Source organism: Apis mellifera, linkage group LG13 (genome assembly GCF_003254395.2).
Source record: "Apis mellifera strain DH4 linkage group LG13, Amel_HAv3.1, whole genome shotgun sequence".
Classification (NCBI taxonomy): domain Eukaryota; kingdom Metazoa; phylum Arthropoda; class Insecta; order Hymenoptera; family Apidae; genus Apis; species Apis mellifera.
Window position 1 is genome coordinate 3,583,557 of NC_037650.1, and position 27,359 is coordinate 3,610,915.

At 37.8% G+C, this 27,359-nt stretch overlaps 2 protein-coding genes, 1 long non-coding RNA gene and 1 other non-coding gene across 9 annotated transcripts in view; 2 read left to right on the top strand and 2 right to left on the bottom strand.

Annotated features, from left to right (window-relative positions):
- Positions 1–6: 6 nt before the first annotated feature.
- Positions 7–1,826, top strand: LOC113218575 (neprilysin-1-like). Its single transcript, XM_026444702.1, has 8 exons — positions 7–204; positions 281–381; positions 449–507; positions 590–641; positions 717–784; positions 846–985; positions 1,059–1,226; positions 1,346–1,826. The coding sequence occupies exons 1-8, from the start codon at positions 31–33 to the stop codon at positions 1,526–1,528; spliced, it is 945 nt and encodes a 314-aa protein (XP_026300487.1). The 5' UTR covers positions 7–30; the 3' UTR covers positions 1,529–1,826.
- A 4,860-nt stretch (positions 1,827–6,686) lies between these two features.
- Positions 6,687–9,529, top strand: LOC100576527 (cyclic AMP-dependent transcription factor ATF-2). Of its 2 annotated transcripts, none has more exons than XM_016915893.2 (7): positions 6,687–7,022; positions 7,159–7,252; positions 7,352–7,494; positions 7,576–7,901; positions 7,994–8,210; positions 8,286–8,631; positions 8,696–9,529. In XM_016915893.2, the coding sequence occupies exons 1-7, from the start codon at positions 6,972–6,974 to the stop codon at positions 9,097–9,099; spliced, it is 1,581 nt and encodes a 526-aa protein (XP_016771382.1). In that variant the 5' UTR covers positions 6,687–6,971; the 3' UTR covers positions 9,100–9,529. The 2 variants fall into 2 exon arrangements, with proteins under 2 accessions (XP_016771382.1, XP_003249317.1); XM_003249269.4 differs by having other exon boundaries at positions 6,688–7,022; positions 7,349–7,494.
- Positions 9,530–9,773: 244 nt separating this feature from the next.
- On the bottom strand, positions 9,774–9,865 carry Mir184 (microRNA 184). The gene has a single exon (NR_031513.1). It is a non-coding gene; the product is annotated as a microRNA 184 (primary transcript).
- A 1,791-nt stretch (positions 9,866–11,656) lies between these two features.
- LOC100577428 overlaps positions 11,657–27,359 on the bottom strand; it is a 108,294-nt gene continuing 92,591 nt past the window's right edge. For all 5 annotated transcript variants that reach the window (XR_003305954.1, XR_003305955.1, XR_003305958.1 and 2 more), the window contains 3 exons: positions 15,330–16,053; positions 14,781–15,264; positions 11,657–14,033 (listed from right to left, as the gene is read on the bottom strand). This is a non-coding gene — a long non-coding RNA (uncharacterized LOC100577428). The remainder of the gene's footprint in view (positions 14,034–14,780; positions 15,265–15,329; positions 16,054–27,359) is intronic.

The following is a 27,359-nucleotide window of genomic DNA, read 5'->3' on the forward strand; positions in this document are numbered from 1 at the left end:
TGAAATTTTTAAATTTTGATTAATTAGACGATGAATGCGTTGAATGATATAGAAGAGGAAATGAAAGTGGATATAGAAGAATCGAATTGGGCGAGCGAGGAGATAAAAGGTTTCGCTTTGAGAAAAATTAAATCCATAAAGAAGAATATTGGTTATCCGGATTGGTACAACAACGCGTCCATCGTGGAAAATTATTTTGGCGATGTATGTCAGATTCTTTTATTGTTGAAAATTTTTAAAAAATTTTGAAAATTTATGATTTAATTCTCTTTGCTTGCAGCTCACGATGGGACCGACGTATTTCGAAAATGCTTTGAGATTTCAAAAATTTTATAAATTAAAGGAATTACGACTTTTGAAATATAAAGATTTAGCAAAATCGTAAATATCATAATGATCAATTATGATCAAGATTAAATCAAAATGCTCATTTTCTCTTTTTGTCTAGGTGGATTATTGATCCTTTGACGATCAATGCTTTTTACTTAAGCGAATCGAATTCGATCAGTAAGTATCGTTCAATTTTTATAATTTATATACATGATATGATTAAACTATATAAGATTTTTTTATTTTTATAATTATATAGCGGTACCCCTGGCCAATCTACAGAAACCATTTTTCAGCAAGAATCAGCCAAAGTAAAAATCTGTTAAAATTATTAATTACTATTTCATGCGATTATTAATCGTTTAATTGTAATACTTCTTCTCCAGTACGATCAACTATGCATTGACTGGATTTTTACTGGCTCATGAATTATATCATTCGTTTGATGAATTAAGTGAGTAATTTTTCATTAAATTTTTTGTTTAATATCTTATTACATGGAAAATATTTTTCAGAACGTTTTTTCAATGAACATGGAAAAAAGATAAATTGGCCAAAAACAATGACAAACGAATATTATAAAAGCGCTCAATGTTTTATCGATCAGTATAATAATTATACTTTGAATGGCACATCTTCTGGCATAAAAATTAAAGTAATATTTTATACATTCCATCGATAAGAGATTTTTAAAGGACATTATTATTGACACGTTGATTACCTAATAGAATTATGGCAATCAAACTTTTGATGAAAATATGCCAGACACTATGGGATTGAGAACTGCATACAAAGCGTATAAAAGAAGGGAAAGAATAAATAGGAAATCAGAAGCAGCATTGCCTGGATTAGAAATGTTCAGCAACGATCAAATTTTCTTCTTATCGTCTGCAAATGTACGTATTTGAATTAAAATAAAATTCTTCCATAAAATCGATTTCTATAATATTAATAACTGTAATATTTCACTTTTATTTTATCTTATTTATCTTCTCTTTTTTTCTTTTTTCCTTAGTTATGGTGTGAAAATAGAGATTCCGAAACAGAAATAACGGAAGCTAAATTAGACGTGCACAGTATCGCACGATTAAGATCCATTGGCGCTCTTTCAAACAATCAAGATTTTGCAAATGCATTTTCGTGCCCCATTGGCAGTCCTATGAATCGTGAAAAAAAGTGCAACATTTGGAAAATATAATAGGAATATTTATCAAATATATATATAAGAATTCATCTTATATATTTGCGTGGAGTCATTGAACGTGATTCCTATTTCGATTCTGTGTGATTCCCTCACCCCCCTCCCCCTTCTCAAGCCACTGCAACGCTATGGAATCACCACGCCATACCTTGCGACGCGAAATCAACGTAGTAGAACAAAGGCATCGGCGCGACCCACATCAACATAACATAATTTATTCTTATTTCCTTTGTTAAATTATATTTTTTTATGTTATATATTTTTTATTATTAATTAAATCAAATAACAATCTATTATTTATGTTATAAAAATGATTTATTAAGTAATTCGAAAAATATAATAAAACAGAAGATAGAAATTTAACGTAAGAAAAGAAATTTAACATAAGAAGATTGTTATTTGATTTACACAAAAAGATTTTAATTAAAAAATTGTAATTAAAATTTATGTTACATACCTGAGTTATGTATAATTTAATAAATATTTTTATAGTTTTAGTTTATAAGTTAAGTTTATAAGTTAAATTTTTTTAGAGAATGTAATATGTATTATTGTACATTTTATATGTAAATTAATGTTTAATAAACGTATATATTGAACATACATTTCTGATTCATTCTTTTTTTTTCCCCTTTATTTTTCCTATCCTAATAATATAACAATTGAAAACCCTATCTTAATAAAAAGTAAGTACATAATATTTTCTAATTAGTAATAAATAAAGTGCTCAAAAAAGTATTATTTCCGGAAGTATTTCAGAAGAGCTAAAAAGGAAAATATAAAAAAGATAAGTATGAGAAAGGTAAGTATAAAGGTAAGCATACAAAAACAATAAAAATTCATGCATAAATTAATTCTAAGTTCAATAAACTAAAAATTAAACTCGCAATAATTCTTGGAAATGACATCAAATACCTAGAATGGAAATTCCTCAGTGAACGAAAATTTTTGGCCAAAAACTCGATTTTGTATTAGGAGAACATGATATGATAGGAGGTCGACCTCCTACAAATTTCTAATTTTTGCTATATCTTTTAAACAATTGGTTTTTCGCTATAAGTGGGTTAATACTTTTTTATAGGAAATTTTACGCTCTATCGATTGGTGCATTAAAAAATACATGTTATCAGTAAAAAAAACAAAGTTGTGCTAAAAAAGCTCCTTATTGGTCAACCTACTAAAAAACTGAGAGCGTCATAATATAGCCCTTTCGAAACCAATCAACTTTTATTCGAAACATTTTTTAATATTCTGAATAATAAGCGAGATATTAAAAAAAAGGTGTAAGCGTCGAAATTTCGGAGACCGAAGAAAAATTTTTGGCCAAAAATTCGATTTTGTATTAGGAGAACATGATATGACAGGAGGTCGACCTCCTACAAATTTTTAATTTTTGCTATATCTTTTAAACTATTGGTTTTTCGCTATAAGTGGGTTAATACTTTTTTATAGGAAATTTCACGCTCTATCGATTGGCGCTATAAAAAATACATGTTATCAGTAAAAAAAACAAAGTTGTGCTAAAAAAGCTCCTTATTGGTCAACCTACTAAAAAACTGAGAGCGTCATAATATAGCCCTTTCGAAACCAATCAACTTTTATTCGAAACATTTTTTAATATTCTGAATAATAAGCGAGATATTAAAAAAAAGGTGTAAGCGTCGAAATTTCGGAGACCGAAGAAAAATTTTTGGCCAAAAATTCGATTTTGTATTAGGAGAACATGATATGACAGGAGGTCGACCTCCTACAAATTTTTAATTTTTGCTATATCTTTTAAACTATTGGTTTTTCGCTATAAGTGGGTTAATACTTTTTTATAGGAAATTTCACGCTCTATCGATTGGCGCTTTAAAAAATACATGTTATCAGTAAAAAAAACAAAGTTGTGCTAAAAAAGCTCCTTATTGGTCAACCTACTAAAAAACAGAGAGCGTCATAATATAGCCCTTTCGAAACCAATCAACTTTTATTCGAAACATTTTTTAATATTCTGAATAATAAGCGAGATATTAAAAAAAGGTGTAACGGAAATTTCGGCGACCGAAGAAAAATTTTTGGCCAAAAATTCGATTTTGTATTAGGAGAACATGATATGACAGGAGGTCGACCTCCTACAAATTTTTAATTTTTGCTATATCTTTTAAACTATTGGTTTTTCGCTATAAGTGGGTTAATACTTTTTTATAGGAAATTTCATGCTCTATCGATTGGCGCTTTAAAAAATACATGTTATCAGTAAAAAAAACAAAGTTGTGCTAAAAAAGCTCCTTATTGGTCAACCTACTAAAAAACAAGAGCGTCATAATATAGCCCTTTCGAAACCAATCAACTTTTATTGAAACGTTTTTTAATATTCTGAATAATAAGCGAGATATTAAAAAAAAGGTGAAGCCGAAATTTCGGCGACCGAAGAAAAATTTTGGCCAAAAATTCGACTTTGTATTAGGAGAACATGATATGACAGGAGGTCGACCTCCTACAAATTTTAATTTTTGCTATATCTTTTAAACTATTGGTTTTTCGCTATAAGTGGGTTAATACTTTTTTATAGGAAATTTATGCTCTATCGATTGGCGCTTAAAAAATACATGTTATCGGTAAAAAAAACAAAGTTGTGCTAAAAAAGCTCCTTATTGGTCAACCTACTAAAAACTAAGAGCGTCATAATATAGCCCTTTCGAAACCAATCAACTTTTATTGAAACGTTTTTTAATATTCTGAATAATAAGCGAGATATTAAAAAAAAGGTGAAACGAAATTTCGGCGACCGAAGAAAAATTTTTGGCCAAAAATTCGACTTTGTATTAGGAGAACATGATATGACAGGAGGTCGACCTCCTACAAATTTTTAATTTTTGCTATATCTTTTAAACTATTGGTTTTTCGCTATAAGTGGGTTAATACTTTTTTATAGGAAATTTCATGCCCTATCGATTGGCGCAATAAAAAATACATGTTATCGGTAAAAAAAACAAAGTTGTGCTAAAAAAGCTCCTTATTGGTCAACCTACTAAAAAACTAAGAGCGTCATAATATAGCCCTTTCGAAACCAATCAACTTTTATTTGAAACGTTTTTTAATATTCTGAATAATAAGCGAGATATTAAAAAAAAGGTAGAAACGAAATTTCGGCGACCGAAGAAAAATTTTTGGCCAAAAATTCGACTTTGTATTAGGAGAACATGATATGACAGGAGGTCGACCTCCTACAAATTTTTAATTTTTGCTATATCTTTTAAACTATTGGTTTTTCGCTATAAGTGGGTTAATACTTTTTTATAGGAAATTTTATGCTCTATCGATTGGCGCAATAAAAAATACATGTTATCGGTAAAAAAAACAAAGTTGTGCTAAAAAAGCTCCTTATTGGTCAACCTACTAAAAAACTAAGAGCGTCATAATATAGCCCTTTCGAAACCAATCAACTTTTATTTGAAACGTTTTTTAATATTCTGAATAATAAGCGAGATATTAAAAAAAAGGTAGAAACGAAATTTCGGCGACCGAAGAAAAATTTTTGGCCAAAAATTCGACTTTGTATTAGGAGAACATGATATGACAGGAGGTCGACCTCCTACAAATTTTTAATTTTTGCTATATCTTTTAAACTATTGGTTTTTCGCTATAAATGGGTTAATACTTTTTTATAGGAAATTTTATGCTCTATCGATTAGTACGTTAAAAAATACATGATATATTTAAAATTTTTTATATAAATATATTCAAATATTTGTAGAATACTTACCTTTACTTACTTTTATATACTTACCTTATTTTAAAGATAATTTTTGAACAAAATAATGTTTTTTTAAACATTTTTTTAAATATTTTTTAAACATTTTACTTAAATCTAGTTATAGAATTTAATATACTTACCTGTTTTATACTTACCTGTTTTTTACTTCAGTATAGAGTGAGTTCTTCAATATAGAGTAAAAAATTTTTGTCAAAAATTCGATTTTTTAACAGGGGAATATAAATTGATTGGAGATCGATTGAGATTTTCGGCAATTCTTGGATATGACGTGAAAGAATAGGATTATTTTAGGAATTTTGGAATTGGGAAAATAAATAAGAACTACGGTTTCTTACAAAAATTGTTGTCTTTATTTGTATTTTATATTTTTTACATTTTTACATATTATTTACATATTATTACATTATATCATTTACATTTACATTTATTTACAAAAATACACATTTTTTTTTACAAAAATTTTCGATAGCTTTAAAAAATTCTTCGCAAAATACTTCTTTCTGCTTGACTTAATATACTTCTTCCATTTTGAAGATGATTCTTCTGCAAAACAAATTTTTTAAATATTTTAATTATAGATCTATTATTAAATCTAATTATAGAATATTATATGCTTAACTATTTTATTCTTACCTTTTATATATTTATTTTTTAACCCTTTGCGCTCCAACAGTGATTCTCAGTAATCACTCGGTTAATGGTGTAACTTCAGCGCTGACTCTCCTGCACGGAACGTACCGAACGCATCAAACGCACCGAACGCACTGAATGCCTGAGTTGAGTCGTCTGGAGTTGCTAGTTCAACCGAGCGAAGCAAGTCCAAATACAAAGTGTTAAAGATGATTTTTTAATATCAAAAGCTGAAGAACTGAGAATTAACGGTTGTCGCCATCTGTTGAGTATAAAAATTTCTTTTTAGAAATACTTAAAAGATATTGCTAATCTTCAATTCTTAGTCTTTCCGTATTTTATATTTAGAAAGATCTTGTTTTTAGATTTAAAGAAATGGAACTGATTCTCAATTTTATCTCTCTCTTTTACTTTTCTTGTTTTTTGTTTATTCTAATTATCAATGAAAATACATTAAAATGATGTTAAAATGTATCTGAAACATGAAATAAAATAATATATTGAATGTTGAATCTATTTTATATCTTATCTGTGGTTTAAGTATTTTTCAAAAAATATAAGAAATAAAGAGATAACATATAAGATATACATACATATGTATGCGACATGAAAATATAAAATAATACATACAGAATAAAAATATGAATATACATGGGAAATATATTTATAATTTGATTTTATTTTGTTTCTCTAAATTACAAAAAATGTCCCTAGATAGAAAATGTACTAAATACTTATACTAAGTATGAACTCGACTCTCTATGAATGAAAGATTACTGATTTAATATAGAAACAGCTGATTCGAATATGTGTGTCAAAATATTCCAAAAAACTATGTGTATTATTTATTTTTCATATATCTGAATTTGAATGACTTAAAAATTGTAAAATAATCAATATTAAACAAAAATATGTGTTACCGATATGGAAATTTCCAAGGAAATGAAGTCTTCTGGCGAGTTGTATTGTATTACATACATTTTAAACTTTGTTCTTGTATTAGATCATGCCACCTGTAAATTGTTATAAAATTTCTATTAGCAATTAACAATGGCAGATACTGAGAAAATGTTTGTTTGCTCTTCGTTTGGATGCAATATGGTAATAAATGAATTTATTTTTTTTAAAACTGAATTTTTTTTTTAATTTTTTCTTTTAATATTTATTATTCATTAACATGAGATCCTAATTTTTGATATATATATAATCTAAATAATTTTTTTATATATTGTGATAGAGTTTTACAGATGAGGATCAGTTATTGGTTCACAAGAAAAAACATGATATGATATTAAATCTTGGAAACAGTTCTAAGAATAGTGGTTTTGTTGGTAAAGATTAATTTTAATTGAAATAATTTTAACAATTTAATTATATCACAAAACAAAGATAAAGAAATAAATAATATTTATGTATATTATATATAGCAGACCAAACACCTACGCCAACACGTTTCATCAGAAATTGTGAAGAAGTTGGATTATTTCAAGATTTACAAAATGTAAATCCTTTTGAAGAAACTTTTAGAAGAGCAGTGGAGTCAGGAAATACTGGTACTCTTACGGTACCAGAGGTAAATAATAAAATAATTAAAATATATATAAATATCTATTTAATATTGATTTATAATCTAAGTATTTTTTTTTTTTTTTAGGCTGGACTTACAGATGATACTTTACATACACCTCATATATTTCCCCATATTGCAGATGTATTGTCTAGTAACAATCAAATGTTATCTGAAAACTCTGTACCAGAATGTAGCAGCATTTCAATTGAAAAAAATACAGAAGGAAAAACCATTGATAATGAAGTTTGTACTCCTGTGAAACTTACCGAAACAGAAGAGCAAAATTTGTTAAAAGAAAAATTTGAATCAAGCGTTGAACGAAACGTAACATTAACAGAGAATATTATCGATCAAGTTACGCATACACCAATAATACCGAAAGTTTTACAAGAACAATCCAATTCGCAATTGTAAGCAAAAAGTATAGAATTATTTGTTCATTATCTTTTAATTAAAAATTAAGTAAAGGAAAATAAAGAATTAAAATTAAATTCTTATAAAGGTCGTTTAATGGTGAGGAAGTTCAGCTGTTGCTAAAAACTGCCGATGGAAAATTAATGCAATTATCGGCGATTCCACTTTGTGATTCTGTTGACACGACAAACGTACAATCTTTGAAACAACAAACAGTTGTTATAAAAACAGAACCTCTTCTGCAATGTAATACAAGATTACAGTCCAAAAAACCTGCTATTTCTACATTGTCTCTAGCAAAAATGGTATTTCGTTATATGATTTAGGATAAATAAAATTTTTTAATTTTAAAGATTAATGTTTCTTGTATAATTATATAGAAATTAAAACAAACTTTAACAAAAACTACCGGTTTGCAAAATCAAAAACCCAATGGTAATCTTCGGAAAGATGAATTAAATAATGCGAAAAGAGAAAATAGAAGTAAAACGATAGAGGATCAATTGAAAAAAAAAGAAATTCTTGAACGTAATCGTGCTAGCTCCATGAGAGCAAGAGCAAAAAGGAAAGCGTGGATACAACAACTTGAAAGAACAGTCACTAATGTAAACGAGACGAACGTAGCACTCCAGATGGAAATAAAGGTTTTACGAACGGAGGTTGCTAAATTAAAAACGCTTCTATTGGCTCATAAAGATTGTCCAGTTACAAAAGCAATGCAAAAAGGTAATTTGAATAATATAAAAATAATTGCTCAGATTTTATTCTCCATTTATATACATTTTTACAGGAAATGGTATAATACTCGGCCCAAAAATAATATCTGTAAATTCAGACGCTATAACTAGTCCAATTCCGGTGACATCAACAATGAAAAGATCTACTTTTTCTTCCACGGAAGTGCCTATTATGCCAAAAAAAAAATTATCTTTGGCACCATCAAAAAATCCTATAATTTTTCCAAAAGTAGATTGCAATACAAATCTATCGATTCCTAATGCCACATTAATTAAAACTGTACCTACTCTGAAAATTATGAGTGTCAGTCAACTCTTAACAGAGAAGGAAGAAACAAAGCCAATTTTTATCATGCAAAATCCAATAAAAAAAATAGAAAATTCCACTAGACAAATAATTCAAATAAATCCTAATTACGAGATTGATCAAAGCGCATCAAAGAATAACGAAACGTGAATGTGATAAAAGACAAACATTTGTGCGATAGTTGTTAAATAATTATAATTTCATTGATATTTTGATAAGAAAATGACATAGAATTAGAAATATAAGTTGATATGTGTATAATGTAGATATTAAAATGTTGCGCGTTGAAATTGAATTAAGTAAATTTTGCGACGTTGAATGGTATTGAATTTTTGAATTGTTTTTATAAGTTAAAATTTTGCTTGAATTAGAAATGACAATCAGTGCGAGAAAGATCAAAAGGAGAAGGGAAGAATGTGCAGAGAATTTTGGCTATACTTTAATAATTGAAAAATAATATATGGAGAATTTTCTATTTTCATATGTGAATGATACTCCATATCCATGTATATAAATCTATCAAAGGAATCTTGTATTTTTTATTTATTATAATAAATCCAATATTTTCTTGCAATGCGTTCACATTCTTTATTTTATTTAAATCTTGTCATTTTATAAAGGTAGCAACATGTATTTATGATTATATATTCTTCTTTCCTTTTTATTATATAAATACAAATTATATTATAAATATAAATATATTACAAATTTATTATATTAATATAAAATTATACAATCATATAAATTATAAAATTATAAAGCCTTCTTATACATGAAATCGTACAATTTTTCCTCCATATCGGATGTTAGAAGTCTCACGATGATTCTGTGACCCTCGGGCCCTTATCAGTTCTCCGTCCAGTCGTCTAACAATTCTACACCGGACAGGAGAATGATAAGGGGCTTTGGGCACGAAACGCCTCGAAACCCGAGGCTACCTAAAAACTTCTTTTACTCGATAATATCCATCAGTCCCATCTGTACACGATTCCTGTAGATTTTGAAAAAAAGATACTATTTTGCTTTTTCTTTCGAAGAGTATTGACATCCTTCCTTCTGTTACATCGATCGTACGTTTCCCTTTTTCTTCGTTATCATCTTCTTTTTCCCCTCGAGTGAATAAGTGATATTGATAGAAAGAAATAATTGATCATCTTTTTCCATCCTGAATGGTATCCATTTTATCGCGTAATTTTATCTAATCGCTGGAAAAATTTATGTTTATCCTCCGATTACATAAAATGTGCCGAGTTAGCTCGCGACCGATCTCATATTTTGTGAGCTAGTTTACGTGTCTCTCTTATGGTAGGATATTACAATGGTCAAAGAAAGATAGCGAAACCACGCTGAAAAAGGCCTGTTACTTTTTCGACAAATAAGATTTCCGTCCCTTGAGTCACCACCAGTGAGTCACACGCCCAGAACACAACGAGCCAAGTGAGATGTAACTGAATTATCGGTTACTAGGTAAATACCAACGGTTTTCCTACATCGATAAGTCGACTTTCGACAGAAGAGAGGAAAACATTCTTTTCTTACTTCAACTTATCATTCACGAGAAAAAAGAATCCCCCTGAAGAATTTCATTCTGGATATGAGATACAGAAACATAAATCGAGAGAGATACCAAGAGATATAATTATAAACCAAAAGAAAAGAGGATCGATATTGTTGTATTGGAAGAAAGGAAGAGAGGAAGACTCGAATTGAATCATTGCCATATTTATATAATTTTTCAAGAAAACGAATGTGAATTATATATTATAAAATATAAGCAGCGTAAATAATTCGATCGTAAAATGGAGTGGCACTAATGTTTGTTTGGTGCAATGATTCAAATGAGTATCAAGCGTTACTCGTGATTCCAACGAGGCATATCATTCTTAGAACCCTTAATGCTTCCATGTTTCCCGCTTCCAAGTTGTTGGACGGAAATAGATTATGTCGCCCCTCGCGAATACCCGACTTTTACGGCCCTGAATCAAACTCTCGTATGGCTATTATACAACAAACGCAATCTTCTAACCTTGGTCCAGACAGAGCAAGTTTCTTTTCGATGTCCGCAGGAAATCATGGATTGTGATCGTACAACGCTTTTAATTCTCGATAGATACTAAAAATATAGTCTTGATCAATTTTAAACCCTCGACCAATTATCTTTTAAAACATTCCACTTTTTAATACAAATAATAAGCCTGACTTCTTTTTTTGTGTGTGTGCGTGAGAAAAACTAAACTAATAACTAAGTTTTTGAGACTATAAACTATTTTATAGGAAACGTTCATCTCGAACATGTGAAATTACATCCAAATACGACGATGAAGAGTTAAAAAATTAAAAAGTAAATCGTCTTCTTCTTCTAAATATGAAGAATAACGTTACTTGGGCATTTCCGGGAAATACCGGTGGTAAAGAGATTGTCCTTTATGGGGTTTCCAGCGATCAACGGCCCGTGACTTAATTAATATTGATCTCATTGACATCAATTTGTCGTAGTAGCAGTAAATTCAGAAATCAGTAGTCAGACGCGAACGTGACCCACTTATCTACTTCGCTAGATTTTCTTTCAAATTTTCTCCTTGATTTTTAACGACGTTATCTAAATGTAAAAAATAAATGTTTAAATCGTCACATCTCGTTTTACATTAATCCGTTGAAAAAGATACTTTACGTATGTCTTTTCTAAAACTGATTTTAAAAGATTAACATTATCGAAAATAAATATTTCTATTTCTGTATAAAATTATCTCTCAAAGTTCTTCAATAGTTCAAATAGGTAGTAGTAATCCACGTAATATACATGCGTTATTTTTCTTAGAAAAGTAAAAAATAATCACATATTTTCTCCTAAACTTCTTAACAAATCCTGCTTTAAAGAGGTTAATCTGAAATACAAGGTTCTGGTAGTCAAATACTACTTTCCTAGATAAGCACGCGTTATCTATTAATCCACGCAATATACGTATATATAGCTTCTAAAATTGCCTTGATATTTTAATCTCGTACAATCGCTTATACATATAAAAAAAATAATATATAACAATTCTCCACATTAAATCATTAAATAATTTTCCATCGATATTGTAAAATCGAATTGATAATGTAACATGGAAATAAAAATGTGTGTCTTTCTAAACAAAGTAACAACGATTCAAGATGTTACAGAATTCTTTCGTAAAGTTCCAGAAACACGTGTCAGACCACGTGTTTTCTAATTTGTAAATTTAACAAGAGAGAATTTATTTATTAAGTTTGAAGAGAAATTATTTTTGAAGATCATACATGATTAAATGCAGTAATACGATTGTTTATATTCTTACTTTCTTTTTCGCAACGAATCTCATAAAAATTCACGTAGTACCGACTTTTTCTTTGTTCTATGCCGCGGAATTCTTCCATTACCGAAAACAAAGTATCACGAAAATATGTTAGAAACGAAGAAAAGAAATTTTAAAATCGTCGTTAATTTTTCAACGAGATAATTAATTATTTCGAATATATTCGTGACGTAAATAAAAAAAATATAATAAACGACAATGAAACAGTGGACAGTAGAAAGAACATTATTATCCTTAACCAAGAAAAAAATAAATGCTACGGAACATTCTTTTCGAAAGAATTTAGTAACACAGTATACGTGTCAGATAATGAAATCATGTACTAACGAGATAATGATAATGGATGTGCGCGATTATACGAGGATATCGGCGAAATGAAATAAACAGCGTGCAGGGAGACAACCGCGTGATTTTACGCCCCTGGTTTGAGACAATATGTGGTCCGATAGCCTTGAGACATAAGTCTGCTTCCTTTTATTTTTACATCTGACCCGAGACAACGACATTCCTTCGCGGTAAAATCGGTTCTCTTTTCCCTCACGATCATGCTCCTCCAAGCCCACCACCGCGATACGCGAATGTCCGATAAACGCTCTACGAAAAAAACGGCTACCTCGTTCACTGGCTCACGCGCTACTGACACTACTACATCACTCGACAGATCCCATTTTCTCGATTCATCGCGAACGAACAGACAGCCACGCGATTACACACTCGGAGGACACCGAATAAGTTTCTAACCTCCTATCCCATGCAGACTGGTCTTTGACCGGTCACATGGCGCGAACCGGAGAGCGACCGATCGATCTGCGTCCAAAATACCCCGTACTCTGCTGCTCTCCCTCTAACTTCCCTTCCTCTCACTCTGTCTGTCGCTCGGCTGCTGGCTCGTGTCTTCCTCCCGTTTCTCCTCGCCGTCGAAAATCTCTCTACGCGTATTTCCTCCACGTTATCCACCGAAAATCTGGTTAAACGAAAATGCACACGCTCCTCGGCAAATAGCACGATGCGCGTAGTAGTATGTATCTAGTTCGAGAATAAGCCGCACCGCGAGGAAACACAAGCGGCGAGTATCTTTTTTCCTCCTATTCTGGCTGTAACGCGTGCAAGAGAGAGAGAACTCGAACGCAGCACAGAGAGAGCCAATCGTCGAGGACCCACGTAGTCGGATGCTGATGTAACGGAACCGGGGATTGGTCGCCGCGTACTCTCGTCGCAATGCTCGTGAATCATCGAAAGATATCGATACCAACGACGAGCACGCGTCACGAAATGTGTCTCGCGCACTACTGAGCCATTCTACGATCGGATTCGGACTTTTCGGGCCGGTCACTCTTCGCCAAACGCGAGAGGGGAAAGAAGCGAAGGCGGTTGCCTCGCTTTAGCTCCCGTTCCTCGTCTCTGTCAGGCACACGCGTGGCGCCATCTTTGAATTTCCCTCTCTTTCTCGCTTCTCCCCTTCTCTGTTGCGCTGCACAACCTCTCTTCTCCTCGCGCCCCGATCACGCTCATCTCTTTTGCGCGCGCTTCCACAGATGCTTCGGAAGGCACCCTGCACTCGAGCCATCTCTTGGATTTTGATTTTTTGATTTTCCCATGGAATCTTCTGAATTTTCATTGGAGGAAAGGAGACGCTCGCCGAGGCAAGAATTTCAGAGAGAAGTGGATTCTGCGGCGAATGGCACGTGCTTTGTGCGTCGTGTGGAGGAAAGAGGAATCCCATTGATTCTTCCTCGGCGTGAGAATCTAAAAGATTTACATCTATGAAATAAATTTCACGCGACGCGTATATGTTACGATTTTAGTTAAAGATATTTTTTTTTTTTTTTTTTTTTTTTTAGATAGAAAAGATTTTCGGGAGAAAGAAGAAGGATGAGGAATCGCGCCAAAGAGGCAAAAGAAAAAAATAAAAAAAGAATAAGCTTCTCATTCGAATTTACCGGCTATCGTTTCGCGTTGATACCGTGACTATCCCATTCGCGGTTTTAATTACGTATTTAGACCGAAACTTTTCCCTCTTTCCGATGATGTCCTTTCGAGCTAATTAAAAACCGCCTCGAGTGTCTCTCTTAATTCTGATGGAAGCTCGCCAGAAGTTTGCTTTTCATCTTGGAGATCGCGTTCCTGGCAATAAAGGGGTTACTACGACTACTTAAGCGCACAATTGATGGTAAAAATCGCAGCCAAATATCCGAATACGGATGCAAATACAGCCGCCAGGCGCAAGAGACGGAAAGAGGTGGAGAGATAAGGGGGACAGAGATAGGGGTTTGACTTTTTTTTCCTCTTCTTCTTCTCCTTTTTTTTTTTTTTTTTTTAAATGACCCAGTGAAACGGATTCAAGGATCTTGGACAAATTAGAAATCGTTGATGGTGGAGGGGGATGAAAAAAAAAAAAGAAAAAAAGAAAAAAAGGAGGCAAACCGAGTCCAAGTACTACAAGCTATAAGTACAGTGAAAAGCTAACCGAGAGGGTGGAAAACAGATACTAACACTGGCCCGTGGAACGAAGTGACTCGATATCGGGGAGTGTCTCGGCGTTAGCCCCGAATTAATTCGTTGGGGCGGCTGGGGGATTCTCCATTACCAGCGTGGAACGAGCAGCAGTAAAGTGTTCCGCCTTAAAAAGAATACCTTCACCTCCGTCTCGTCTCGTCTCGTCTCGTCCCGTCTCGTCTCGTCCCGAGGAATTGCTCCTTCCTATCCTCCTTTCTCTCCTCGAGCTCTCTCCCACCCCCTCCCACCTCCATCTTCATCCCTTGCTCCTCTTCCTCGTTCCACCGGCAGCAAAACGAATTGTCTGAAAAAAATTTGAAAGAATACCCTGCGCGCCTAAACGGGCATTAAACGAGTAGAACGGTAGTCCGTTTCCACGATATTCACGCGCCACTCGACGACGACAATTTGCGAGCTGTCGAAGGCTGGAGTGGGCGGGAGTATGGCCAAAAATATCCCGCGACGTTCAACTCGATCCCTCCTACAATTAATCGTTTCACGATTTACCAGCAGAGAGAGAGAGAGAGAGAGAGAGATTTAAATTACTTTTGTCGTGGGTTGTTCTTCGGCCAAGCTTCCGACCTCGCTGTGCATTACATTCGACTCACGCGATAAAGCGCAGAAGCCCCAATGAAACTGGACCAAGTGAAAAGGAAATAAGATTCAATTAAACGAGACAGTTAATTGGACAATCTTCTTCCCCTATTTACGGGGGAAACCTTGCGGGCTCGAGGTTGGCTCTTTCGACATTTGCAACGGTTAATACACTGGTAATTACAACTGTCGCAATTACCACGTAGTCTCACCATCGGTTGCCTCCTATTTGGAAAATCCACAGATTCGTCCAAGGCTTCCTTGAATGATCGATCCATCCCGAGTGTAGTCCCGAGTTAATACCATAATGGAGGAGAGAGAGGAGGTTCGCTAGGAAGTTTCTGCTTCTTCTGAAAAATAGCCGATTACTCTTGAAATATTTTTTTCCCTTCCCCCCCCGATCATATTGATCATCAGCTGCCCATTTCCCGATCGTTCCTTTTATGGCGGTGCGAGTGGCATACGATTCGGACCAAGGACCCAGTATTCGAGAAGGAAATAACGTTGTCCATGGGCACACGTGTCGAGCAAAGGCCGATCTCCAAGTGCCTAGACCACTACCTCGTCTACCTCGTTGCGGCCACTGCGAACCATAGCTGGCCTGACGTTCCATAAGTGTCGGACTAATTATATTCCATGGCCGGTGACCTTCGCTCGTGCCAGCTGTTTTCTAGATCTGTAAACGCACGAGAAAAACGACACTGGTTAATACCTTGTGTGTCGGATTTTGTTCGCGTGAAAATTTATTGGTTTCTTTTTTCTCTTTTTTTTTTTGAAATTTGAACGACAAAGAAGAGGGAAAAAAGAAGGGAAGACAAAAAAAAATTGAAAAAGAAAGACAAGACAATCGATCGAGAGGAGCAGAATAATATTCAACGATAAATAATAAGCACTCTTTTTTGAACGTTTTAAAAGAATGGAATAATACAGTACGCGAATCGAAAGCACGTACGATTCAGATCAGACACGAGGAGTCTGTTGTCGTTGCGTTTCGAGGTTGCCTTTCCGAGATAATACTTGGAAACGATTTGAAACCGCGCGATGACTGATGCGATTGAAAATTTGCAAGAGTGAATATGCGGTGAATATTCGCGTCGCAGGGGACAGAGAAGAATAGTGGCGAAAAAGGGAAGAGGAGGGAGAAGAGGAGGCCGCATTGAAACATTGTGGACGAGATAAGGCCGGAATTTTCAGCGCGGATAATGTAAAAAACTCGGGCTACTCGGTGTTCTCGTTGTAATAATCACGAATGGAGAAGAGAAAGCTTTTAATCTTCCGCGTATAGGTTTCGAAAGACGGAAAAGGAAAAAAAAAAAGTGAAAAAGAGAAAGAGATCTATGACCGGCGAGAGATTGGTGTGAAGGGAGCAACGGGAGGGATTGGAAAACGAGAAAAAAGGAGGAAAGAAAGAAAGAAAGAAAGGGGGGGGGGGGGAAAAAGAAGAACGGAGAACAAACAATCGTTAACCGTATTTACATAATGTTTCAACGGATCGTGAATATCGCGCGGCAGTATGACCGTGTTGCACCCTGCTCATTTTAATTAACCTATTCTGCTTTTCAGCCACCAGCTGGAAATGTAATTATTTAACTTTCGGCGCATCTTCCATTCGCTTTCCCCCGCTGAATAATTAAACCAACTTTTTTTCTCGACGCGCGTTTAGCGTACGCGCCGCGCTCTGTTTGCACCCTAGATTTCCACTCTTTTCCCCCTCGTTTTCACCCGACGAAATTCGCCAAAACCGATGGGAAACCGAGCCGTGAAACGTGCGCCAATTATCCGATAATTATTCCACGTTGATCCGCGATAAATAGGCTTTGATCTATGCATCTCTCGTCGAGACGAAATACAAATCAAGATGTAACTCGAGAATCTCCGAGGAGAATCGAGTTTCCAACTTTCAGACAGGAATTTCTTTTCGAGCAGGGGGCAACCGAGATAAGAAATTGAAGGAATGCGTCGTTAAATCAAAGGAAAAAGAAGAAGAAGAAAAAAAGTTAAAATATCTCCAAAAAGGGATTTATCTTCAGGGTGTGTTTTCGAGAGTTGGACAAAAACAGGAAGGTCAAGGTTAAACTCGAACACCATATGCACATATTATGGGTACAATTTCACCCTGCCGCGTGTCTCTTTCTCACTTTGTCCGCTTTGTCTCCCCCCTCCCTATTCTCTTCTCCTCTCTTTCCCCATTCTTACTCGTTTCCGCCTGTCATCCCTTCCCTTTTTTCTTCCTTTTACTTTTTTTATTTTTTTTTTCTCCCCCTCTCATCCTCTCATTCGTTTCGACAACATCTCTTTCTCGAACGAGACGAAAGAAGGATGGAATCTATCGAAGCAGATATATATGTGGTTCGTATATATCCCTTGTTCAACCGGACCAGCTTCTTTTATTCGTCGTTTTCTATTTACGGTGTACGCTATGGTCAATCTCCGGGGACGTTGGAATGACAAGGCTACTTGGCCGGTATCCCCGTAGTATACCCCGTGTAATCTTTTTTTATTCAACCCTCGTGCTAGTTTCGAGGATGGATGGGAAAGAGGAATGACTGTAAAATGGCGAAGCAACTTCGGGAGAGAAAATTAATTTCACGTGCATCGAAAAAAAGAAAAATACGACTTCCTCTTTATCTTTAACGAAATTGTTACCGATCGATCGGTAAATTTTGAACAAGATTTGGAACTCCGCTTTTGCGAATGGAGAGGAAAATTTGCGGATGGAGAATGACGACGACGACGACGAATTCGATCACCTCTCTAAACTTTCTGAATTTCCAAGATCAACAGATTCCCAAGGGGCGAGCAAATTTTCCTGCTAATGACGGCGAAGATTCGGTCCCGCGATACACCCACGCACTGATTACGCCACGAGAACCGGAGGAGAATAATCTCGATTTCCCAGGTCACTGTTCCTTAATGAAGGCGATCTCCCGGTGTAAAAATTCGGTTAAGAAGAAAGAAAATGCGAGTCTGTGCCCTCCCGAGGGCACAGAGCCGATAATAGATGATAAGAAAAAGCGAAGAATTCGGAACAGTTTCTATCGGATGCGTCTATAATCGGCCGCGGTTACGGATGAATTTCGGCGGGTTATTCGCAGAAATAATATATTTAACCCGAGGATAATTTTATGGGAGTGTTGGAGGATAATTTTATAGAGGCATCCAATCCGAACACGGGTCGTCACAGGTGTTATTTTTGAACGAGCTTCTCTTAATTCTCACCGCATACCCCACGGTGTTCATTACCGTGGCCCGCATTACGCCGTATTTTCAATTGTTCCGAGCGTGCAACCTAATCGACAAGCATAAATCTTGCATCTCGGTTATGCGAACCCCTTTCCCTCCCTCCCCCTGCTAATCGATACGTCCGATCTATCTTGCTTCGAGACTAACTAACTTATTTACGATATAACGTACGAGAGTGCACGAGAGATTCCTTTTAACAGTTACATATATATATACGTATGGGGGAATTAATTCGAATTAATATTCAGAAGAGAAGAGAGACGATCGAAGGGAATAAGGGAGGAGAACAAGGCAAGAAATATTTTTTCCTTTTTTTTTTTTTTTCTCCAGAAGAACGTGCAACACGCCCTTTTCAAAGGCATCCACTCCAACTAGCCACGCCACCTTCGACATCGATAAATTGAAATTATTGGCGCGGCTCGCCGCACATTACTGGCTCGTTAGCAAGATATCGCGTTTGCGAGTCGGTCCACCCACTTTCCGCCTCGTTCTCACGACTTTTTCCCCCCTTTTTTTCTTTTTCCATTTCCAAGAGGCTCTCCGACTACGGCTCTCCGTTTTTTTCAACCATTGCACCACTGTCGGAAACGGGGAAAAGAGAAAGAGAGAGAGAGAGAGAAAAGGGAATCAGCGGATCGGGAAATTATGATTCATTAAGAGCTAGATTCGGGACACGTTCGATGGTGTGTAATTTGCGATAGGGGCGCATTTTCGTTGAAACGAGAAAGCGAGAGAGAGAGAGAGAGAGACACTCATCGGTTAATTATTTGGTGGACTTTGAAATTCCTATTGAGGGATCGAGGAGAACGAGGTAAAGGCCTCCCTTTCTCGTGATTAATTTAGAGGCTATATCCGAGGATCGAAAGATCGAAGATCGATGTTAAAACAGAATATACGATAAATATATATATATATATATATATATATATATATATATATATGTAAGAAATTTTTTAAACGAGCGTTGAATGAAAACGCATTACTCCTCGTTATCGCTTGCTTTGCCGCTATCTCGATCGAACTTATCAAACCGCGGAAACGTGGCATTGTATTTATCACCTAGCTAACAGTTAGATAACTGGGGGAAAAAAAAAGGAGGAAAAAAAAAAAGAAGAAAAAAAAAAAAATTCGGATCCATTATACATTGTTTCACGGTCTTCAAAATCGAACTTGTTAACTTCCCTTCCTCCTCCCCCTCTCTCCCCCCTCCTTCTACCGATGATTTATTATCGCGAGGTATTAATTGTCCATTTATTTGACAAACGTGTTTGATGACTTTGATTGGAGCAAGAGGACATGCAATTGGTACCAAATTTGAACGATTCGTTCGTTTCGTACTCGACGAGTAAATGTTGATTAATATGTCGATCGATGCTTCTTTCCAATTAAATGTAACATCCATTATAACGAGTTGACAATTTCCTCCGTGTCGTCGATTATTTTCGACAGGTTGATAGGATATTTCGCTGTTTATCGGCAATGATCGCGTTACACGATGATTCGTTAATCATTTCGTTTATCCGTTCTTTTTTTCTTTCTTTTTTTTTTTTTTTTTGCATAATCAACGCCCCCGAATAATCGTGTTTTTATTAACCGATCAGCTTCAGTAAAAAATTTCGTCGGGAAACGAAATGAGGGGGGGAGGTGGATCCAGTAAAGGAAATCCAATACAGAAAATCTCTATAACTCTATTCGGATTGAATTTGAGAAATGTTATCTCTCGCTCTCTCTCTCTCTCTCTGTCTCTGTTCCCTAGAAAAAGACACGCGTTCTCAAAGGTTTGTTTCATTGCAACGGGTGGCGGGCAAGTCCCAGCGGGTATGTGCACAAAATGCAGACTCGTTCCATTTACGTATTCTCAAAGACTGGGCGAGCTTTTACACAGTTCACCTTGAGCCTCCGCTCGAGAAACATTCGAATTTAATTTCACCAGTTTTTTTTTTTTTTAACTATTTTCTCATCTTGAGAAATTTAAATTATATATTTGTTTCTTTTTTTTTTTTATTTCCCTCTCCCCTCCCTTCGGCGCCAAGATCTGAATATTCATCAGAAAGAAAAGAAAAAAGAAGAGAAATGAAAAAAAAAATTTCAATTCGAGCGTAAAAATTTAAAAGCTATCTCGTCAAATCAAATTTCCAAATGCCGACATAACGGTAGACGGCCCGATCGATCGTATGTATTTTCGTCCGTCTCAATTTGTCCCATGAATCGAACGTGTTTCGTCAGAAAGGAGTGCGGACCTGCGAGCTGTGGAATGGCGGATAAATCGATTTCTTCCGGAGCTGGTAGCCCGTGTTGTCGTGTCTCCGCCAGCGGACCGTGTGCCATCCATTCCCGCTCTGTTTTTTCTCTCTCTCCCTCCCCTCTCTCTCTCTCTCTCTCTCTTACATTCTCGTCGAGACGAAATAACGCTCGAGGCGGCTCTTCTTCGGTCGTCGAAACAACGTGCACGAGGTAAAACACTCGTTGTCGCGACACCGTGCCTGATAATTAGCATAATTCTCGAGGAAATACGAAAATTCGCCGAGACACATGCCGAGGTCTCGTCTAGGCGGCCGTGTCTCGTCCGTGAACGTTTCGTTCGCGTGCACAACTCGCGAGAGCGAAGAATCGTTGCCGCGGCAGGTTTGTACGCAGTCAGCGGCACCATCAGCACCACCGGCAACAGCAGCACCACTACCACCACCACCACTACCAACCACCACCATCACCGCCAGCACCACCACCACCACCACCACTACCAACCACCACCACCGGCTTCAAGGCCCTTCAAAGTTCATCTGCCGACTCGAAAACTCCGCTTCTCGACACAGCTAGATGAAATTTCTCTCCTTGCTTTCTCCCTTTTCGAGAATCCTTTTCGAGACGGTTACAGGGGAGCGGCATGCTGCTTCTCTCTTTTTCATCGCGAAGTATCGCCGCTTTTCATAATTAAGTATAACCTCGTTGCTCGCCCCTATAATCAAAGGATTCCTCCATTCTCGATCCTTCCAAGTCTAGTGTCTCGTTTTCGTAAGGATCGATTCCTAAGAATGACGAATCCCTGTGACGAATGGAAGGAAGGGGAAATCGAGTCGAGAGAGAATTTTTAAAAAAACTGTAAACTCTCATCTTTCGTCCCTTCGAGATTATCGAGAGAGAAAAGAACGACACCCTCTCTCCGCTTGTGAAGAAAATGGAGAGAGAGAGAGGAACGCGAGAGGGAAAAAGTTTCGCCACTGAACGGGTTGATTGTCGCGGAAGGAAAAAAGAAAAAAATCGGAATAAAACCCGGATCCGGAATGTTCGCGCTTCCCGCAAAAAGAAGAAAAAGAAAAAAAAAAGAAAGAAAGTCCGGTGATCACGTTTGTTCCACGAATCTCCATTTTCGCCTGCAAGGAGCAGGGAAAGCCAAGAATGAATCCATCCATCCCTCCTCCTTTGCCCCGTTGAGCCTGTTAAATCCAGGCCAACGTTCCCCTTTTATTCAAAAGAGCCAACGAGGAACGGCTTTTTCGTTGAACACCCGGTAAACTTGGCCGCTCGACGAAGAAAGAAGATTCGACGGGAAGCCGTTTCGACGACAGGGTCAAAGGTGACGGGGGTCTCCGAGGGCACGAAATGCTAATGTGCCGACCATTGCATTCGAATTATCGTTGTTATACGGTTGAACGGTGTCGTATGAAAACGTTTCATTTTTTTTTTCTTCTTCTTCCTAACGAAACTCCACGCGATTTTTATCGCGGAAGAGGAAAGAAGAGGGGGGCGAAAAGAAAAAAGAAAAGGGAAAGAGAATAGTTCGGGGAACTGTTCTCAGCGAGATAATCGGGAGAGGGTTTATATCGATATATTGATTAAAATCAAATTTATCGGGATAGGAAAATGCGAATGGGCAAAATCGTTTCGAATTTGATTGGCAATAAAATGTTCAATTTAATTAGCATGCCGAGGGGAGGGGAGAAGAGGGGAGGTGAGGGACGGTAAATATCGATGAAAATTGAAAATCAAATCTTCTATCCGGCAAATTATATTTTCCAGAATATTATTTGCCCGGGGAGAGGGATTCGTTAACGAAAAATAAAATAATAAAAAGCGGTACGGAAGTAAGAAGTAGAATCTAAAACTAAAAAAAATCGAAACATTGCAACATGTTGCAACGTTCAACATGTTAGCTAATCTTGCGAGACGCGTTTCGTACTCTCTTCGAAATTAATGAAAAAAACTTTCGCGACTCCTTTATGTTCGAAACGAAAGAAGAGCCTTTTCCTCTTCTCTTTCTTTCTTTTTCTTTTTTTTTTTATTCAAACTTTCTTCGCGGCTTTGCGCGTTCTTGCGCACGCCTGACCTGGTCCACGATGGGCTCGGGATTTCGTCGTTAATTTCGACACAAGAACGAGTATCGCGAGTATCCATTATGAAGTTTCGCTCGGTATTAACGATTTTTCTTTTCTATCTTTCTTTCTTTTCTTTTTTTTTCTTCTTTTCCAGAAGCAACTTCTAAAATACAACGCGTGGCGCGATCCCTTCGTAATCGATACGGGAACCGATATCTTTATCGCTCCCGTTATCGATATCGAAACTGGATTAACAACAATGTTCGACAGCGTGTTGTTTCCAGGCCGACCATTTTCTCGCCTCACGTCGTCACCACGTCGACAAGTCGACACTCTCTCGATTGGTTGATTTCGTTTGTTCATATTCATATTTTTTTCTTTTTCCCCCATCAACGTAAGCGGACGTAAGTGAAATGCTAATTCGAGATCTGAAATTATAATTTTCCCCGATTTTAATACACACACACGTGTGTCTATATAGACGCATAATAAGCTTTCGCGTTTTATCATCGTTATTCCATCCTTCGAGAACGCATCATTGTTCATTGACCCCTTGACGCCTCGACGTCACGAGTTGGGAAAAATTTTTCTACGATCGAAAAATTCGGGGGAATTCTCACCAAGGAAAACTTGGAGATCTCTCTGGAGATCGAGCGTTCTATCCTATCTCGGCCATATCTCTCGATTCCGTTCTCTCCGAAGCAAATCGTCCCGTGCTCCATTCGCGGAACCATCATTCACTCGCCTCGAAACTTTGTGTTTACCCGCCTCGATCGATCGTTGCCTCGATATTTATTACGCAAGCTGTTTATACCGATCCCGCTCTAGCCGCGTTACGTGATTCGTATTATTATTCGCCCCTCTTCCATGAAGAAAATAGTAAATAGGGATTGATGCGCGGTTTTTCGAAATCGTTTGGTAAATATACCGTTTAATATCGTTGTTGTTATGCAACGTAACGACAGCGGGAAGAGAATGAAAGAGGAAAAAAATTGAGAAGAAAAAGAGAAAAGGGGAATAAGAGGAAAAGGAAAATCGGAGAAGCCAATCCTTTCTTAACAATCCCGTCCAAGATTATTAAAGTTTCTCGACGATTTTTCGTTTCGGGAAATGTAACCGCGCTTTCGAAAAGCATTTCCGAATTTTCCTCTTCTTTTCCTTCCCCCCCCCTTTTTTTTCTATCGATATTAAAAAAGCTGTTGCGGCCCAGCGGCAAGAATTCACCATTTTTCCCCGAGCGAACTTGGCTCGCACGCCGGACGATTATTATGTTTCCCAAGTAAACAGTGATATTAGCTTGTCGGCGCATGCAAATATTGCTTTCCACGGAAGAAATGAGATTTTACGCGGAACTTTTTTAAAAGCCCCGAAATTACGACGGAAAATTGAAACGGCGCGGGGCGTGCAATTTATGCGTCACCTTCGCCCAACTTCTCTCCGCCATCGAAAAAAAGCGAAGGAATGGAGGGGGAGAGGAGGGGAGCTCCGACGCGATCGAACTTTTTTCAACGAAGCGAGAAAAAAAAGAGCCAAAACCGATCCAGAGCCGACCCCCTCTCCTCTCCTCTCCTCTCTCTCTGGACAAGATGATAGCAAAGATCTTGTAACAAGTGGTTTCGAGGCGGGACAATGGAGCTAATTGTTCGCATCGCGAACTGCAAGCCGCGAGTTTTTTCCTTTCGACGACGAAAGGAAAGCGAAAGAAACCATCGATGACGATAGCGATTTTTTTAAAATTCAAATTACTCCTCGAAACTTTACGGCTTTGTTCGTTATATCGTTCCTTTCCGTATCCGGTGCCCGGTTTACTTTCTGATAAATATTTATATCGAGTTTCGTAGGGGGGAGGGGAGGGAAGTGGAGGGGAGGGGAAGAGCACCACGGCAAACACATTTTTCCGTGGAATCGAAGTTATCGCGATGATGGCCGTTACGCAATCGGCCGACCATTACGTATGCAAATTCGTATCGGACCGGATATCGTTTTGTCTTTCTTGACCTTATCCTCCCCCTCCTCGGAAAATCGTTTACAATTTTGTAAATCGTTCGACGCTGATACAAAAAGTTGAATAAATAAAGGAGCACCTCTCGAACGAGGCACGTACGTCGACAGAGACGAAGAAATTCTCACGTTCGAGTAAAAGAGGGGCGCGTGAATAAGGCATCGGCGCGTTTAATGGGTTAATAGGATGATGACTTTTTCCATCTATTATCTGTTTCCACTCGATTAAGAATTCAGCCATCGATAGCTCGAGCACCGTTGCAAATCCGTTCCGTTTATTTTTCTCCTCCCTTTTTCCCTCGTAAAAAACGAGATCTCTCCTCCCCGGAAGAGCAGGAGGAGGATGGGGCGGCAATCGTTCGAAGAAATTTTTTTTCGACAAATCGTGGAGGGATACGACGCGGGAGGAGCAAGTTGGCGTTCACCTAGCAGAATTGCCAACCTTCTGGGAATGACGGTTTACGTAAGGCCGATTTAATTAAAATTGATGAAGCACGGTGGTAAGCAGCCACGGGGGGAGAAGTTTGTTACACCGAGATAGAAACACGGAGATTGGGGCAGAGGGGGGGTTCTTCGCTTCTGGTTCTTCGGTTCGTCGAGTCGCGGGTAATTCGCGTTGACGTTGCAGTTGACAGTCGGAGGTGTAACGGAGGGGGAGGAGGGAGGATAATCGTACCACCTGCTCGTTATCGGGGATAAATAATAATTCTTCCGCTTCTTCGTTCGGGCGGAAGGAAAAAACGGAGCCAGTTGGAAAAGAAGATTGGTGTTTGAGCGGCTATCTTTTTCTTTTTTTTTTTCATCTCTCGCGGTAATAGAGAGACCCTCCTCCTCGTCGCCGATAAAGGTTTTTGCTTTCTTGGCAGATTCGCCGAGGTGGGTCGGGCGGGTGACGGGTGTTAAGTAAACGGAAGCTGAAACGGCGGTTAATGGATTCGGGAACACTCCTCGCTTCATTCGGGTATGCAAAGCGGGAGCAAAGAGTAAACAGAGAGTAAGCATCGGGGGCAAGATAGCGGAAGAGACCCGATGAAAACGATGGGCCCCGACCTTAAACGATCAGACACACTTTGGTTAATCAGATTATCCGACCTTGTCTTCACCCTTTCCCCGTATTTTCCGCGATTTTTTCCCCTCCCCCTCCCCAAACGAGCTCCGCTAATTATCGAATCCGCTCGACTCGAACTCGAACGAGTTGGAGGAAACTTTTCGCGACTTGACCTTCGATAATTTGGCCGATATTCTTCTCCTCTTCTTCGATCTTTCGACCGGTCGGATGTTCAGAGAGTTAATAAAAGGAGAGACGAGAGGTTGGATCTCGATTTGTTCGAGGAAAGATTCTCTTCTCTCTCTTCTCCCAGCCGAGGACGTAGTACGCGTAGTACACGTAATTTTCTTCGAAAACGTGGGAGGGGTGGTGTGTTCGTTAAAGGTGTTCGTTAATCGATAAATTGCCGGCGTTTCCACGGCCCACGTAAAGAGTTTAATCTGATCGAAGGGTGTTCGAACGACGTCAGGGGTCGTCGAACGTGCGGACGACCGACGCCTTTCCGCGCACATACACTCATATACACATACGCGCGCACGCAACGCACACTTTCCACACTCCACCTTGCAAGGAGGACTGTGATAAATTATTCGGCGGTTATCAGAGTGCACCGATGCTCTATTTTCGAACGGCCGATGCCTATTTCCCGACCGAAGGGCTGGTTGCGACAATCTCCCTTTCCGTTTTCCCCATCGGAATCCGATAAGCAATCCGCCGCGGTTGACTAAGAGACTACGACTTCCCTCTACGACTTTTCGTTCGCGCGTTTATCGCATCGTGGCCTGCTAATAAAGCGTTTCTTAAAAAAGCGGTGGTAGTTAGACACCGTTGGCCCCGGCCGGGGAGGGCGGGGGATCGCGCAAAACGGAGCACGAGAGGAAAATCGATAGGGAGCGAGCGAGAGCATCGAGCGATCGAGCTCTCCGAGCTGCTTCTTCTCTGCAACCACGCACGTGTCTCGCCTCCCTCCCCTCTCCCTCCCAGTGGTTCTCCATTCGAGAGCGCGTCCATCGGTGGAGAGCAATCTCCAATCCTCCTGTGACCCAGACGGCGGAGAGACGGAGGAAGAGACAGGGGGAGGAAGAGACAGAGAGAGATGATGGAGGAGGGTGGAACGGTTTCGATCGGACAGTAGTCAGCTTCCGCTTTCGATTCACGCGGGACCCGATGAATACGGGATGCGTACGCGAGAGAGCACGAGGCAATCTCGATGCTAAGGTCAATGTTTTTGGGACGGTCGGAGTGTGTGTGGCAAGGGCGAAGCCGGCCATAGAACGAGAGAGAGAGAGAGAGAGAGAGAGAGAGGAGAGAGGGAAAATAAAGAGAGCGAGTTGGACGGAAAGGGAGGAAACGAGAGAGAGAGAGAGAGAGAGAGAG

Bases quoted from the DNA above. Each gene is read 5' to 3' on its own strand.
- LOC113218575 (XM_026444702.1), top strand. From the start codon at position 31: ATGAATGCGTTGAATGATATAGAAGAGGAAATGAAAGTGGATATAGAA. The intron at 382-448 runs GTAAATATCATA...CTTTTTGTCTAG, and splicing joins TATAAAGATTTAGCAAAATC to GTGGATTATTGATCCTTTGA. The intron at 986-1,058 runs GTAATATTTTAT...ATTACCTAATAG, and splicing joins CTTCTGGCATAAAAATTAAA to AATTATGGCAATCAAACTTT.
- LOC100576527 (XM_003249269.4), top strand. From the start codon at position 6,972: ATGGCAGATACTGAGAAAATGTTTGTTTGCTCTTCGTTTGGATGCAAT. The intron at 7,253-7,348 runs GTAAAGATTAAT...TATTATATATAG, and splicing joins TAAGAATAGTGGTTTTGTTG to CAGACCAAACACCTACGCCA. The intron at 8,632-8,695 runs GTAATTTGAATA...ACATTTTTACAG, and splicing joins TACAAAAGCAATGCAAAAAG to GAAATGGTATAATACTCGGC.